We start from the raw sequence: 17206 nt of genomic DNA, 5'->3' as shown, positions 1-17206 counted from the left end.
CTGTAGACATTTACCAAGTCCAAGAGGACAGTGAAAATTCTCCCTGCCGCCAAATCTCTTCCCCACTCACCACCAGACCTTGGCTTGGAATGTCTTTCAGCATCATCCCCTATGAGCTCAAGAGCAAAGGTGAGGGGCGTTATCTCAGAAATAAAACAGTTTCTCAAAATATTAAAAAAAAAAAAAAAAAGTAGTTTCTAGATTCACAGAGATTTTGAGCTAGAAAATATCTTAGTGAACATTTGGTTCCTGCTTCATCCCAATACATACATTTTACAGATACGATATTTGGGTCCTCCAGGCAATAAGTGACTGGCCCAAGATCACAAAGCAAATGAATGGCATAAAAATGCTGGGTTTCAACTCTCTCTCTAGAGGTCTTTTTTACACTACTGAGCACTACCAGTAAGTACTCAGCAGGGGTAAGAGAAGGACCTGGTATACTTCACTGGAGGATGAGTTCTAGTACTAGGGGCACCATGAGGACTGAATGGGTCACAGACTGAAGGTCTAGGGAGCGAGGCGCTCTGGATTTGGGCCTAGACTCAGAAGTTTTCTATTTTGCCTAATATTGGCATACATGACAAGCAAAGTTGCATGCCATTAATATACCATCATACAGTAGCCTGCTCTTCTACTGAGAGTTAATCTGCAGGTAAACCATATTCCCAGTGAAATACGATGTCTATTCTACTCAAATACAGAATTGTGTCCTGATACCAGCTTAATAATAGGGGGTTTATCATTCATTTTCAAGGCACAAGCACACTGGACGTTTTTATCAGTCACCTGTGTGTTCAGACATCATTCTGGGTCTCATGAGGGGTAGCTGTTACCCTGCTGTGGAGCTGCACCATTTCGATTTTGCATCAAGCTAATGTGCGTCCCTGGAAACCATACTAAACAGAACAAGAAGTAAATATTCTCTATCCCTTAAAATTGACCTCAAGTGACCTAAAGTAGTTTTCAAAACTTTCATTTCATTTGGAAGTGAATCTGTCTCTTTGAAAATACTATTATTGATCCTTAATTTTTCTCAGTGATTTTTGGGGTTTAGTTGGCCTTCAAATACCTTTGAAATTCCTTTGGATGGGATCCCAAACTATAGTGGTTTTTTTCCCCTAATAATTACAAGCTATGAGGTTTTCATTTGATTATGAATTTAATTTTTGAGGATGTCTTCATAGTATCTTACGCTACCTCCTGACATTTAGTGTTGTTGGGATTTGCTGGAGAAGTACAATAAAAAATGACAATATCAAACATCATTAAATATGGGTCAAGACAAAGCAATCATATTGTTTATCATTTGATTGTAATAGAAGAATTCAGTTCGCTTATGTCACCACAACGAATATGTGATTCCAATCGTTTAAAAGCTAAAACCCTCAGCAGATAGAGAACAACTGAAAAAAAATCCTCACTTCACGAGAAAACCCTGGATATTAACCAGTTTACTGAACTGGATGAGCAGTAATATATATAATGCGCTAACATTTCTTAACAAAAAGATTTTTGTAAACAAGCTGCTTCCACAAATACTTTATGAGCCATCGTTAACTTTCAGAGATGTTGTTTTAGGTTGGAAACCTTGGTGATCTATCTCACAAAGCACGGCTGGAATGAAGAAACCCCTGAAATTGCTAAATGAGAAGACCTGAAAAGGGTCCTGGGAAGTCATGACCCTTTAAAGGTGTTGGTTTACAGAGTGTGAAGTAGGCAATTCACCAGCTATACCCAGGAAGCAGCACAGCAAGTGCCCATCACTAGGAATCAGAGAACAGGTCATTCTGAAGGGTGGTTGGAACCACCGCAGGCCCACAATGAGTGTGGTCTAACTTCTGTGATAGGGAAAAACTCCTCCACGTGGAATACAGTTCACGATTTCAATAGAAGATTATTCAAATGAAAAGCAATTCATTACCGTCTCTTTTGGTTTTTTGGGACCATTTTTAGGGCTTTGACAACAAGGACAGATTCACTAAGGGCTAGGATCAAAATCTCAGGTGTAAAATCTTTAGCAAAGGCTGGAGCTTCAGGGCCCTCTGAGGGGCTCTCTGGCCTTCGGGTGTGGACGTGGAGAGCTGACTGGCCAGCTGCTACCTGGTTAGAGAGAGAGGAACGTGGCTCTGTCACTTTTCCCCTGAGGCTCACAAAACACAGAAGTTTATTTTAGCTTCAAGGGCTAAACAAGAGATTGCAGGGTGAGAACAATGAGTGGGATGTCAAGATTTTTAGGGTTGTTTTTTTCCTGTTATTATCAACAATCTATTTTCTTAACAATGTCATTTAACTTTTCTCTGCTTCATTTTATCCCTATAATGGATATACTCAGTTTAACATCCAAGTTCCAAAAGAGTTAATGGTGGCAAGATGTGTTGATAAATATTTTTAAAGCTCTTTGACTTCCTTAGAAAGAAAGCAGGCTTGTGAAAAAGTTCCCTGAGAAAATATTTAGAGATTCAGTAAGACTGAGTCAAGAAATCTCTAAATTATGAGCCCTTAAAAATAGCTTTTTAAGGTAAAACATATTAGTGTACTGTGTGTGTGTGTGTCTGTGTAGATATATTACGTGCATACCGTTTCTCTGATTACAAAGTAAACAGTAAAAATAACTGAATTTTGGAATTTCAGGTCTCAATGTTTAGTGAGATATAGATGCTGCAATTAAACCACTTCCCTTCATTTGTAGAATTTGTCTCCGACTCCACTTTGAATGACACTCTCATACATCTGTTCTGCAGGAGTAGTAGCAAGACCTGTTTGAAGTTTAAATCCATGACACCCTTTGTAGAACAGTGGCAACCTGATCAAAACACTGATCGAGCAGAAATGCTTTTGTGTTCTGATCAACAGGGCCCAATTCAGTCTCTCTCTAAGGAGAACGCGCACACACACACACACACTCTCCCTATATTCAGGGCCGAGGTTTTCCTTCTACCCCCAACTAATAAAATCAGGAGGCTGCAATGAAGCGAGCGGCACGCAGTTTGATGTCCTCAGCAGGATACGGGGAGTCAGAAGTGGCGCTGTAAATCCAGAGCGGGGCTTCAACACCGTGTTAAGTGTGGCCCGACTCTCAGAGATTTCCCTTTGATGCAAGTTCAGTATATTAATGGGAAAAGCATTCACTTTTATTTGTCTGTACTGTCTGCGGCAGCAAGGCTGCCTCATTTAGCCTGGGCCAACATGAAAATACACAGAAAAGCAATCTGCTGCTAATTAGCACAGCTCCCCTTTCATTTACTAGCTAGTAATTGGAAGGGGTTAAGAAAGTGTAACTTATCAGATCACGTGAGTGTATTTGCTTGTGCAGACAGCAAACCTCCCCCGAATTTCCCTATGAACTCTGAGGCAGTAATCCTTCCTGGACATCCACTTGATCTGAAAGGCGATACTGACACGGGTGAGGTGCACACACTTTGTTAGGTTTGAGAGGGAGGTTTCCTAAGACCCCCGAATGGGGTGTTAATCAATCTATTAGAGCCTTACCTTTCTTTAGATATGTTTTTACTCTCCCGTTTCCAGATCGTCTTGAAGTCACTGCAGAACTCATACCACACCATAAACACGTAGTTGGGTGTGATCTCCTTCTCACCAGACTTTGGCTTCATCCCAAAATATCCTACTGTTGTTTCAAAACTGCAAATGTAGAGAAGAAAACAGTGAGGTAGAGGGTGAGAGGCTGTCAACGCTAATACCCATTAGGGGAGGAGAGGGGACATCGGGAGGGTTTCTCCCACACGCTTCGCTTCTCTTTAGCACAGAAGCCCAGGCTTGAGTCACTGTGGCTTCTCCTAAGCCTCAGTAAGACCTACGTGTTCAAGCCAATTATCTAAGAAATGTAACATGATTGGGGATACTCCTGGGCACATCTTATCTGTATAAAACCAGCATGTATAATTCCAGGGTGTATGTAGGTAAAACTTTTGGGGTTTGTTCTTCATCTCAAATCCATGTCATTTACCTGCTCTTTGTGTTATGTTGAATTACATGGAACGCTAATGACATGTTGGTTCTGTATCACCAGCAGTGGACAGTTCGAGAGCCCACGGGGAATCATCAGTCTGTTGAGGGCTTCACAGAAAATCAAGAGACTGTTCTATCCTTATTCTGGCATCTGCTGGCTTTATAATCTTGGGTCAATCATTCAACACTGGGCTCTCAGTTTTTTCAAGGGTAAAATAAGAGACGTAGACCAAATGATATTTAAGAAAGCTACATTTTAAAGCTGGATGTGATACAGGAATACAAACCATCAATGTACAAAAATACATATAATTGAGGATATAGCAAGGATTGGAGGAAAAACCATTTTTGATCTTAAAAAATGATCTTTAACCCAGTCAGAAAAGAACCCAGGTTTTACAAGGGTGATTCCCAGATATCACTAAGAACCTCCTGACCTACCCCTTGGAGGTTCATTCCCAGATGACTACCCAGGCCTCCCAAGCAGCCCTTCTTGGAGGCACTAGCTTTGCAGCAATTTATAGCTCTGCCCTCATTCCTTCTCCCCACCCACTCCAAGCCCCACAAGCTCATTTGCCATGAGCAGGAACACTTAAATAAACGGGCCCCTTTTCTAGGGTGTTGGAAACTAATCAAAGCAGGAATGGCTGGCCAGGTTTATTACTCAATGCTCTATCATCTGTTCAGACACAGCGTTGGTTTTTTTTTTGTGGCCATCCTGAATACTGAGTTTCTAATGGAACGCTATTCAATGGCCATTGTAAAACCCTGAAGCCCCATTACTGTTATGGAGCATACTTTCAACTCAGTCTCAGTTATTGGGCACTATGTATCTCATAAGATTTTATCACATTTCACAGATGAACTGTTAATTGATTCCATGGCTATGATTAGGTGAGATCCAAGCTGGAGCTGCAGCTCTGAGTCCCATAAATTCTTTGTGCTTCTGTAAATAATAAATCTGTTTTTAATGCAAATTAAAACTACTGGTCAGGGAATTTTGGCTCCCAGTTATTAAAAGACTAGAAGTGCATAGGTGGAGAAAGGCAATAATTGCAGTAATTTCTTGAGGGACTTCTCTTATAATTCCAAACACACATATTTTGGAGCAAAACCAGAAAGTAGCAATGTCCACTTTTGCCCAGGCGTGACTCCTAATTCTGTGGCAGTCAAAACGCTGAATATACTTTTTATTTCATTCAAAATGAAAATTACATTGATTGTAGCATGGAAATTCGTAAGCAGAGAGTTCTGTAACCTAAAGGAACAGGCCATGAATTTCTTATGGAGTCATGGGCCTTTAGAACTGGAAGGGATGGACCTGTCAGTCTGTCCAATGTTCCCATCTTACAGCTGAGAAAACAGAGACCCAGAAAGATGGAATGACCTTATTCATCGGCAGAGTTGGGTGCCCTGATTCTCCGTGAAATGCTTTTTCTGCTCTACCCACCCCCTGTTGTTCATACTCACTGACCCAGGCATTTAAGAAATAAAATAGTCATGTTTTGGTCTGTTTCCACGTTAGACACCGTTGCCACCTAAGTCATACGTAATGTGTGTGACCCCCAGCAAAGCACATCATTATTCTTGTCTCTTCATTATGTTTACCTTCAACACAGAAACATATTTACTTGTGCAATGAATAGAGAAGAGAAAGTCTTCACTTTTAGTTCTCAGAGGAGCAAATTATCTTCCTATTTTCCAGGATGACATAGTGAAGAGCACAGAAACTCCGCTCACTGTACTTCAACGCCAGCAGTTCCAGCGTTATTTGGAATGTAGACTGTGAGACCAAGATGTTGCAGGGATGGTACGGTTTCAGAGAATGACAGAATTGTTTGGTGGGTTATCACAGAGCTTGAGAAAAGCATGTCATCATCCTGTGGGCCACACTTTTCCCAACTCTGAATTGAACGATGTACCCTCACCACCTCTCCCCGGGGGGATCTGGGAGGCCCTGCTTGCTAACCCTCAAAGAGTATGAAACCTAAAGGAAATAGTGAATTTCAGCATTTTTCCCCCCTATGTGTTTAAGTGAACCTCTTCAGGAGAACCAAAGCAAACAGAGTTGCAGAGGATGGCCTGGCTTTGGCACTCTGCAACTTTAACAAAGTCACTCTGAGGATGTGTGTCTTATTGGATTTCCCTTTGTTCCAGGAAAAGCCAAAAGCTAGAATATGAACCTACAACTATCTGATAAGGTCTAGACTACGTTCCTCCCCACCCACCCAGTCCCGCTCCAAACACAACTCTCTTCCTTTCAGATTTAATTTTGATTCACAGAAGACTGATTATTGAAAACCGTCTGAAATTTGGGCATGAAAACGGCCGTTATTTGACAACAATATTAGCATTTTCTCCAAGAGACAAAGGGGCAATCGTGCTGTTTGAAATTTCTGTTTCTCAGCAGATAACTAAAATAGCTTTCAACATTGAAAAGATTTATTTCTCATCATACGTTGTGTTCTATAAAACTTTTCTGCTTCACTCTCAACTGTTCCCTGACTCCTTTTCTCTCTGCTGTAATTCCTTGTCTGATTTCTATCTTTTCGATTCAGCTAAACATTTTGAGAGTTCAGCCAATGATTATATCAAAGAGCCCACGGCAAAGGGAACGGTTTTACTTTTGCAGTGTTGAGATGCCAGGGCGGAACATATCCGCTTATTGCCCCTCATGCATGCCTTTAGAAACTGCTGAGGAAAAGCAAATATTCCTTAGCCTCAGAGTAAATTGTTTCTCTTGAGAATACAACATAAGAATTTCCTAAATCTCACTCGAATGTTGCAACACTGACCACCAACCTCCTTCAAGACTGTAACCAAACAACTGTGGTTTCTACGTTAAAGATGGGATCTAACATATTTCATGTATGACATGAAAGCTAGACTACCTTCACCACAAAGTCACGGAAAACGCTGACAACCGAAATTTATGACCCCCCTCAGCATAGCTAATGCACAGCACCAACTTCGGCCCCTCTCACACGGGCCCCCTTTTTCTGAAGCAAGAATCCTGAAGAAGAATTAGAAATTTGACATCCACCTTAGAAAGTGAAATTCTGCTTGGCCTGATACCCATGTGTTGATGGTCCTTTTTATGCCTATGGGATACGTCTATAACACAGACACACCAGCTCGACACACCGACGAAGGGAAGCTTACTACAGGGATAATGTAAGCTCTATAGGGGATAAGGCCAATAAAGGGACACAACCTAAAAATCTATAAACAGAATCATGTGATTGTCTTGGTTGTCAAAGATTATCATGCAGAGATGATAGTCATGACCAAGAACATGTCTGCCCTTAGAAAGATGCAAGATTTGCCCTCGTCTTGCTTCCTTCTGCATATTTATTCTATTGGCACTTACAGCGGGAAGCAGGGCAAGATGTCAGTGTCTGTCAAGGCAGAACAGAGCACTGACTACAGGCTTTCAGTACTCTCGGAGATTGTGGTGAGACGGGAGGAAAAACGTTCATTTCTAGAACTTGTTCACCTGCACTGAATGAAATCCCCTCCTCACACATTTGTAAAGCTCATTTTCCCTTATCTACTGTTTCCTGTCCTTATCTCTTATTTAATTTTCTCGTACTTGTAGAACGGGTCCCAGCAAAATTTATCTCAGTTCTCAGCCCTGAATATGAGAAAGCCTCCGTGTATGCCCCCCTCACCTTTCTAAGAGGGAGGGAGAGCCAAGCTGACTAACCTGGCCAACTGAAAAAAAGAAAGACCCCCCATGAGGGATCACAGCCAATGATTACTGGGCTCTACCAGGTGAGGTGGATGGTTCCGCTTGGGTGTCTGTGAAGAGAGGGAAGAACATAGAAGAGGCCTGAGGTAGGTGGGAGGGGGAATAGAAGACCTCTGGGGTCTCTTCCCCTTTTCTGTGCACATAGAGAGGGAAGTCCCTTCTCCCCATTTGTCCCTTGTTTACAATATCCTCCATAATGCTTTAATCTAGTTGTAACACTAAGAAGGACCCCACTGTTCCCAGCGTCCGTGAAGTGTCTAGGAGCAGAGCAGTGGAGGAGAGGCAAACACATGCAAATGGTGTCCTGACTCCTGAGGCAGGTGAGTCACTTCCGGATGATTCCCTGCTTCTTGAGGAAAACTATTGCCAAGTCCTATTCCTGGAGCTTTCACTCTAGCTCTCCCTAGACTCTTATTGCTGCTGGATGCAGAGTCTTAGCAGATGGGGTCAAAAGAATGGCTACTCATTCATTTTGCTAAGTGAGATGAGCCAATCATAAAAGGGAAACGTTCTGTATGATTCTGCTTACATGAGGTACCTCAGAGCAGTCAGAGTCACAGAGACAGAAAGTAGAATGGTGGTTGCCAGGGGCTGAAGGAAGGAGAGAACGGGGGAGTTATGGTTTAATGAGTATAGAGTTTGCCTTCAGAGAAGATGAAAAAGTGCTGGAGACGGCTGGTGTTGACGGTTCTTGATAATAACAAAAGAATGGCTAGGCAAAGAAAGACCTGGGGCCAGTTCAGAGCTGCTTACCTTTTCTGTGCATTCTCTAAGTGACTTTCTTCCACTGTATGCTCTTTTTTGGCTGTGAAAGAAATAATTATGGTTAAAATTGTATTTTCTTCCAGCATGTCCTTTGTGTAATCTTCTAACTTCGATTATTCCCATTCATTATCAAAATAAATCCGAATTCAGGGGTTGGAAGGCCCTACCACGTGTCCTGGCAATTGTACGCAATTCGCTACATCCACTACCACGGCTTTCTTGATAACAGCTATAGCTAATGGTGACCATATAATTCATGGTTCTCTCTGGGATAGTTTTGAAAGGGGGGAATATTACTAATTACTCTGGGCCAAGGCTTAAATTGTAACATTCCTGGCCAGATTGGATCACGTGGTCAGCCTAGCTATAGCTGGTCTCTTTGGGAGCCTTGCCATGTGCTCAGCACTCCCCCTTTCCCCACAACAACCACTACCACAAAATAAACCCAGTACCACCTGCAGTAGTTCTGCTCAGATTCAAAGGAATTCACTGTAATCCTTGCATACTCTGTCTCTACACCCATGGTCTAGGGAAGCCTATGGTCTCTTTTCTGAGAATGTTTTTAAATGCACTGAAAAAATACTTAAAGTTACTAAGGAAATCAACGATGCTGAGGTAGAATTCTGAATTGACAGATTAAGAACCCACACTCCGTAGGGACCACAGGGAAACCGGGAGGTTTCATTTGGGGGTGGTTCTTTTACATATTCTTCTCTCTGATCAGAAAATAAACATTGGGGTGCATGTGTCTTTTTGAATTATGGTTTTCTCTGGGTATACGCCCAGTAGTGGGATTGCTGGGTCGTATGGTAGTTCTATTTTTACTTTTTTAAGGAACCTCCATACTGTTCTTCATAGTGGTTGTATCAATTTACCATTCCCACCAACAGTGCAAGAGGGTTCCCTTTATTTAATATTTGTAGATTTTTTGATGATGGCCATCCTGAGCAGTGTGAGGTGATACTTCATTGTAGTTTTGATTTCCATTTTTCTAATAATTAGTGATGTTGAGCCTCTTTTCATGTGTTTGTTGGCCACCTGTATGTCTTCTTTGGAGAAATGTCTATTTAGGTCCTCCACCCATTTTTTGATTGGGTTATTTGCTTTTTTTTTTTGCGGTACGCGGGCCTCTCACTGCTGCGGCCTCTCCCGCTGTGGAGCACAGGCTCTGGACGCACAGGCCCAGCGGCTATGGCCCACGGGCCCAGCCGCTCCGCGGCACGTGGGATCCTCCCAGACCGGGGTGTGAACCCGTGTCCCCTGCATCAGCAGGCGGACTGTCAACCACTGCGCCACAAGGGAAGCCCCTATTTGCTTTTTTGATATTGAGCTGCATGAGCTATTTCATCAACAGAGGAATGGATAAAGAATATGTGGTACATATATATAATGGAATAGTACTCAGCCACTAAAGGGAACGAAATTGGGTCATTTGTAGAGACGTGGATGGACTGTCATGCAGAGTGAAGTAAGTCAGAGAGAGAAAGTAAGTCAGAAGTAAGTCAGAAAGAGAAAAACAAATATCGTATACTAATGCATATGTGTGGAATCTAAAAAAGTTGTATAGGTGATCTCATTTGCAAAGCAGAAATAGAGACACAGATGTAGAGATATGGATACCAAGGGGGAAGGTGGGGTGGAATGAATTGGGAGATGGGGATTGACATATGTACACTATTGATACTATGTATAAAATAGGTAAGGTAACTAATGAGAACCTACTGTATAGCACAGGGAACTCTACTCAGTGCACTGTGGTGACCTATATGGGAAGGAAATCCAAAAAAGGGGATACATGTATACGTATAGCTGATTTACTTTGCTGTACAGTATAAACTAACAGAACATTGTAAAGCAACTATACTCCAATAATAAAAAAAAGATAATACTGTCATATATGATAATACAACTCTTACACGAGACATCTTAAAAATGTCTAGAAAAATCATCAAGTCATAATCTCTATGAGCCTTAAGATTCCTTTCATTTAGATACCCCATGCTCTTGGGTTGGAAGAATTAATATCATTAAAATGGCCATACTACCCAAAGCAATCTACAGATTTAATGTGACCCCTATCAAACTACCCATGACATTTTTCACAGAATTAGAATAAATAATCCTAATATTTCTATGGAATCATAAAAGACCCCAAATTGCCAAAGTAATCCTGAGGAAAAAGAAAAAAGCAAGAGGCATAACCCTCTCAGACTTCAGACAATACTACGAAGCTACAGTAATCCAAACAGCATGGTATTGGCACAAAAACAGACATATAGATCAATGAAAAAGAATAGAGAGTCCAGAAATAAACCCACACACCTATGGTCAAATAGTCTTTGACAAAGGAGACAAGGATATACAATGGGAACAAGTCTCTTCAGCAAGTGGTCCAGCAAGCTGGACAGCCACATGCAAATCAATGAACTTAGAACACACCCTCACACTATAAACAAACATAAACTCAAAATGGCTTAAAGACTTAAATATAAGACATGATACCATAAAACTCCTAGAAGAGAACATAGGCAAAACATTCCCTGACATAAATCGTACCAATGTTTTCTTAGGTCAGTCTCCCAAGGCAATAGAAATAAAAGCAAAAATGAACAAATGGGACCAAGTCAAACTTACAAGCTTTTGCAAAGTGAAGGAAACCATAAACAAAATGAAAAGACAACTTACAGAATGGGAGAAAATACTTGCAAAAGATGTGATCAACAAGGGCTTAATTTCCAAAATATACAAACAGCTCATACAACTCAACAACAAAAAAACAAGTAACCTAACCGAAAAATGGGCAGAAGACCTGAGACATTTCTCCAAAGAAGACATACAGCTGGCCAACAGGCATATAAAAGATAAAAACTACAATGAGATCAAAGATTAAAACTACCTCACACCAGTCAGAATGGCCATAACTAAAAAGTATACAAATAACAAATGCTAGCGAGGGTGTGGATAAAAGGGAACCCTCCTACACTGTTGGTAGGAATGTAAGTTGGAGCAGCTATTATGAAAAACAGCATGGAGGTTCCTCAAAAAACTAAAAATAGAGTTGCCATATGATCCAGCAATCCCACTCCTGGGCATATATCTGGACAAATCTATAATTCAAAAAGATACATGCAACCCCAATGTTCACTGCAGCACTATTCACAGTAGCCAGCACATGGAAACAACCTAAATATCCATCAACAGATGAATGGATAAAGAAGGTATGGTACATATATACAGTGGAATATTACTCAGCCATAAAAAGGAATGAAATGATGCCATTTGCAGCAACATGGATGGACCTAGAGATTATCATACTAAGTGAAGTAAGACAGAAAGAGAAAGACAAACACCATATCATATCACATGTGGAATCTAAAATATGACACAAATGAACTTATCTATGAAACAGAAACAGACTCACCAACATAGAGAACAGACATGTGGTTGCCAAGGGGGAAGGGGTATGGAGGAGGCATGGAGGGGGAGTTTGGGATTAGCAGATGCAAACTAGTATATATATAATGGATAAATAACAAGGTCCTCCTATATAGCACACAGAACTATATTCAATATCCTGTGATAAACGTAATGGAAAAGAATATTAAAAAATAAAAAAGAATGTAGGGGAAAAAGCCTGGACTTGTCTAAGAGGCAAGAGACCATTGTTTCGGGGTGCGCGAGGAGAGGGGATTCAGAGCACTGTCTAAACGCGCTCCAGAGATGAGCGCAAGCCACGGTTATCAGCGTGGACACCGGAGACGGGCATGAAATGCTAAGGCTGCTGCTGCAGCCACCAAGAAGCCTGTGTGCGAGCACAGGTCACCACCCACACCTCCCCTCCCGGGAGCCTGAGCAGCTCGCCACTGCCAGGGTCCCGGGATCCAGGGACAACTTCCCCGGGAGAACACACAGTGCACCTCAGGCTGTTGCAACATCGTGTTGGCCTCTGCCGCCACAGGCTGGCCCTGCATTCTATACCCCTCCCTTCCCCCCGCCTGAGTGAGCCAGAGTCCCCTAATCAGCTGCTACTTTAACCCCGTCCTGTCTGAGCGAAGAACAGACGCCCTCAGGCGACCTACACGCAAAGGCGGGGCCAAATCCAAACATGAACCCCAGGAGCTGTGTGAAAAAAGAGAAAGGTAAAACTCTCCCATCAGCCTCAGGAGCAGCGGATTAAATCTCCACAATCAACTTGCTGTACCCTGCATCTGTGGAATACCTGAATAGACAACGAATCATCCCAAATTGAGGTGGTGAATATTGGGAGCGACAATATATATATTTTTTTCCTTTTTCTCCTTTTGTGAGTATGTATGTGTATGCTTCTTTGTGTCATTTTGTCGGTATAGCTTTGCTTTTACCATTTGTCCTAGGGGTCTGTCTATCTGGTTTTTTTTTAGTATAGTTTTTATCACTTGTTATCATTGGTGGATTTGTTTTTTGGTTTGGTTGCTCTCCTCTTTCCTTTTTTTAATTACTTAAAAAATTTTTAATATGTTTAATAATTATTTTTTATTTTAATAACTTTATTTTTCCTTCCTCCCTTCCTCCCTCCCTCCCTTCCTTCCTTTCTTTTTTCTCCCTTTTCCTCTGAGCCATGTGGTTTACAGGGTCTTGGTGCTCCGGCCGGGTGTCAGGCCTGTCCATCTGAGGTGGGAGAGCCGAGTTCAGGACATTGGTCCACCAGATATCTCCTGGCTCCACGTAATATCAAACAGTGAAAACTCTCCCAGAGATCTCCATCTCAATGCTAAGCTCCACTCAACGACCAGCAAGCTACAGTGCTGGACACCCTATGCCAAAAAACTAGCAAGACAGGAACACAACCCCACCCATTAGCAGAGAGCCCGCCTAAAATCATAATGAAGTCACAGACACCACACCAGACACAGCCCTGCCCGCCAGAAAGACAAGATCCAGACTCATCCACCAGAACACAGGTACTAGTCCCCTCCACCAGGAAGCCTACACAACCCACTGAACCAACCTTACCCACTGGGAGCAGACACCAAAAACAATGGGAACGATGAACCTGCAGCCTGCAAAAAGGAGACCCCAAACACAGTAAGTTAAGCAAAATGAGAGGACAGAGAACACAGGGCAGATGAAGAAGAAAGGTAAAAACCCACTGGACCAAACAAATGAAGAGGAAATAGGCAGTCTGCCTGAAAAAGAATTCACAGTAATGATAGTAAAGATGATCCAAAATCTTGGAAATAGAATGGAGAAAATACAAGAAACGTTTAACAAGGGCCTAGAAGAATGAAAGAGCAAACAAACAATGATGAACACCACAATAAATGAAATTAAAAATTCTCTAGAAGGAATCAATAGCAGAATAACTGAGGCAGAAGAACGGATAAGTGACCTGGAAGATAAAATAGTGGAAATAACTACTGCAGAGCAGAATAAAGAAAAAAGAATGAAAAGAATTGAGGACAGTCTCAGAGACCTCTGGGACAACATTAAACACACCAACATTTGAATTATCAGGGTCCCAGAAGAAGAAGAGAAAAAGAAAGGGACTGAGAAAATATTTGAAGAGATTACAGTTGAAAACTTCCCTAATATGGGAAAGGAAATAGTTAATCAAGTCCAGGAAGCGCAGAGAGTCCCACCCATACAGGATAAATCCAAGAGGAAACACGCCAAGACACATATTAATCAAATTATCAAAAATTAAATACAAAGAAACCATATTAAAAACAGCAAGAGGAAAAACAACAAATAACATACATGGGAATCCCCATAAGGTTAACAGATGATCTTTCAGCAGAAACTCTGCAAGCCAGAAGGGAGTGGCAGGATGTATTTAAAGTGATGAAAGGGGAAAACCTACAATCAAGATTACTCTACCCAGCAAGGATCTCATTCAGATTTGATGGAGAAATTAAAACCTTTACAGACAAGCAAAAGCTAAGAGAATTCAGCACCACCAAACCAGCTTTACAACAAATGCTAAAGGAACTCCTCTAGGCAGGAAACAAAAGAGAAGGAAAAGACCTATAATAACAAACCCAAAACAATTAAGAAAATGGTAACGGGAACATAGATATCAATAATTACCTTAAATGTAAATGGATTAAATGCTCCAACCAAAAGACATAGACTGGCTGAATGGATATAAAAACAAGACCCATATATATGCTGTCTACAAGAGACCCACTTCAGACCTAGGGACACATACAGACTGAAATTGAGGGGATGGAAAAAGATATTCTATGCAAATGGAAATCAAAAGAAAGCTGGAGTAGCAGTTCTTCTATCAGATAAAACAGACTTTAGGGCTTCCCTGGTGGCACAGTGGTTGAGAGTCTGCCTGCCGATGCAGGGGACACAGGTTCGTGCCCCAGTCCGAGAAGATCCCACATGCCGTGGAGCGGCTGGGCCCGTGAGCCATGGCCGCTGAGCCTGTGCGTCCGGAGCCTGCGCTCCACAACGGGAGAGGCCAAACAGTGAGAGGCCTGCGTACCGCAAAAAAAAAAAAAAAAAAGACTTTAAAATAAAGACTATTACAAGAGACAAAGAAGGACACTACATAATGATCAAGGGATCAGTCCAAGAAGAAGATATAACAATTGTAAATATTTATGCACCCAACATAGGAGCACCTCAATACATAAGGCAAATACTAACAGCCATAAACGAGGGAATCGACAGTAACACAATCATAGTAGGGGACTTTAACACCCCACTTTCACCAATGGACAGATCATCCAAAATGAAAATAAATAAGGAAACACAAGCTTTAAATGATGTGTTAAACAAGATGGACTTAATTGATATTTACAGGACATTCCATCCAAAACCAACAGAATACACTTTCTTCTCAAGTGCTCATGGAACATTCTCCAGGATAAATCATATCTTGGGTCACAAATCAAGCCTTGGTAAATTTAAAAAAATCTGAAATTGTATCAAGAATTTTTTTTTGACCACAATGCTATGAGACTAGATATCAATTACAGGAAAAAAATCTGTAAAAAATACAAACACATGGAGGCTAAACAGTACATTACTAAATAACCAAGAGATCACTGAAGAAATCAAAGAGGAAATCAAAAAATACCTAGAAACACAAGACAATGAAAACAAGATGACCCAAAACCTATGGGATGCAGCAAAAGCAGTTCTAAGAGGGAAGTTTATAGCAATACAATCCTACCTCAAGAAACAAGAAAAATCTCAAATAAACAACCTAACCTTACACCTAAAGCAATTAGAGAAAGAAGAGCCAAAAGACCCCAAAGTTAGCAGAAGGAAAGAAATCATAAAGATCAGTTCAGAGATAAATGAAAAAGCAATGAAGGAAATAATAGCAATGATCAATAAAATTAAAAGTTGGTTCTTAGAGAAGATAAACAAAATTGATAAACCATTAGCCAGACTTATCAAGAAAAAAAGGGAGAAGACTCAAATCAACAGAATTAGATATGAAAAAGGAGCAGTAACAACTGACACTGCAGAAATACAAAGGATCATGAGAGGTTACTACAAGCAGCTATATGCCAATAAAATGGACAGCCTGGAAGAAATGGACAAATTCTTAGAAAAGCACAACCTTCTGAGACTGAACCAGGAAGAAGTAGAAAATATAAACAGACCAATCACAAGCACTGAAATTGAGACTGCAATTAAAAATCTTCCAACAAGCAAAAGCCCAGGACCAGATGGCTTCACAGGCAAATTCTATCAAACATTTAGAGAAGAGCTAACACCTATCCTTCTCAAACTCTTCCAAAATATAGCAGAGGGAGGAACACTCCCAAACTCATTCTACGAGGCCACCATCACCCTGATACCAAAACCAGACAAAGATGTCACAAAGAAAGAAAACTACAGGCCAATATCACTGATGAACATAGATGCAAAATCCTCAACAAAATGCTAGGAAAAAGAATCCAACAGCACATTAAAAGTATCGTACACCATGATCAAGTGGGGTTTATCCCAGGAATGCAATGATACTTCAATATATGCAAATCAATCAATGTGATACACCATATTAACAAACTGAAGGGTAAAAACCATATGATCACATCTCAAAAGATGCAGGAAAAGCTTTCGACAAAATTCAACACCCATTTATGATAAAAAAAAAACCCTCCAGAAAGTAGGCATAGAGGGAACTTACCTCAACATAATAAAGGTCATATATGACAAACCCACAGCCAACATCATTCTCAATGGTGGAAAACTGAAACCATTTCCAGTAAGATCAGGAACAAGACAAGGTTGCCCACTCTCACCACTATTATTCCACATAGTTTTGGAAGTTTTAGCCACAGCAATCAGAGAAGAAAAAGAAATAAAAAGAATCAAAATCAGAAAAGAAGAAGTAAAACTGTCACTGTTTGCAGATGACATGATACTATACATAGATAACCCTAAAGATGCCACCAGAAAACTAGTAGAGTTAATAAATGAATTTGGTACAGTAGCAGGATCCAAAATTAGCTGAACACAGCAGAACATATAGCAGTAAACTATAAGACACTGATGAAAGAAATTAAAGATGATACAAACAGGTGGAGAGCTATACCGTGTTCTTGGATTGGAAGAATCAACACTGTGAAAATGACTATACTACCCAAAGCAACCTACAGATTCAGTGCAATCCCTATGAAACTACCAATGGCATTTTTCACAGAACTAGAACAAAAAATTGCACAATTTGTATGGAAACACAAAAGACCTTGAATAGCCAAAACAATCTTGATA

General features: G+C 40.9%; 1 protein-coding gene across 1 annotated transcript in view; it reads right to left on the bottom strand.

Moving 5' to 3' along the window:
- The window catches only part of FMN1 (formin 1), a 300963-nt gene that overhangs the window by 25094 nt on the left and 258663 nt on the right, over nucleotides 1-17206 (bottom strand). The window contains 2 exon segments of the mRNA XM_027083792.1: nucleotides 3493-3642; nucleotides 8474-8525. Of these exon segments, the coding sequence (XP_026939593.1) occupies nucleotides 3493-3642; nucleotides 8474-8525 (202 nt within the window).

Source organism: Aethalodelphis obliquidens, unplaced genomic scaffold (assembly GCF_003676395.1).
Source record: "Aethalodelphis obliquidens isolate GAN/ISIS:26980383/991018 unplaced genomic scaffold, ASM367639v1 scaffold51, whole genome shotgun sequence".
Lineage (NCBI taxonomy): Eukaryota > Metazoa > Chordata > Mammalia > Artiodactyla > Delphinidae > Aethalodelphis > Aethalodelphis obliquidens.
The sequence above is the reverse complement of the archived record's forward strand: the minus strand, read 5'-3'. Positions and strand labels throughout refer to the sequence as shown.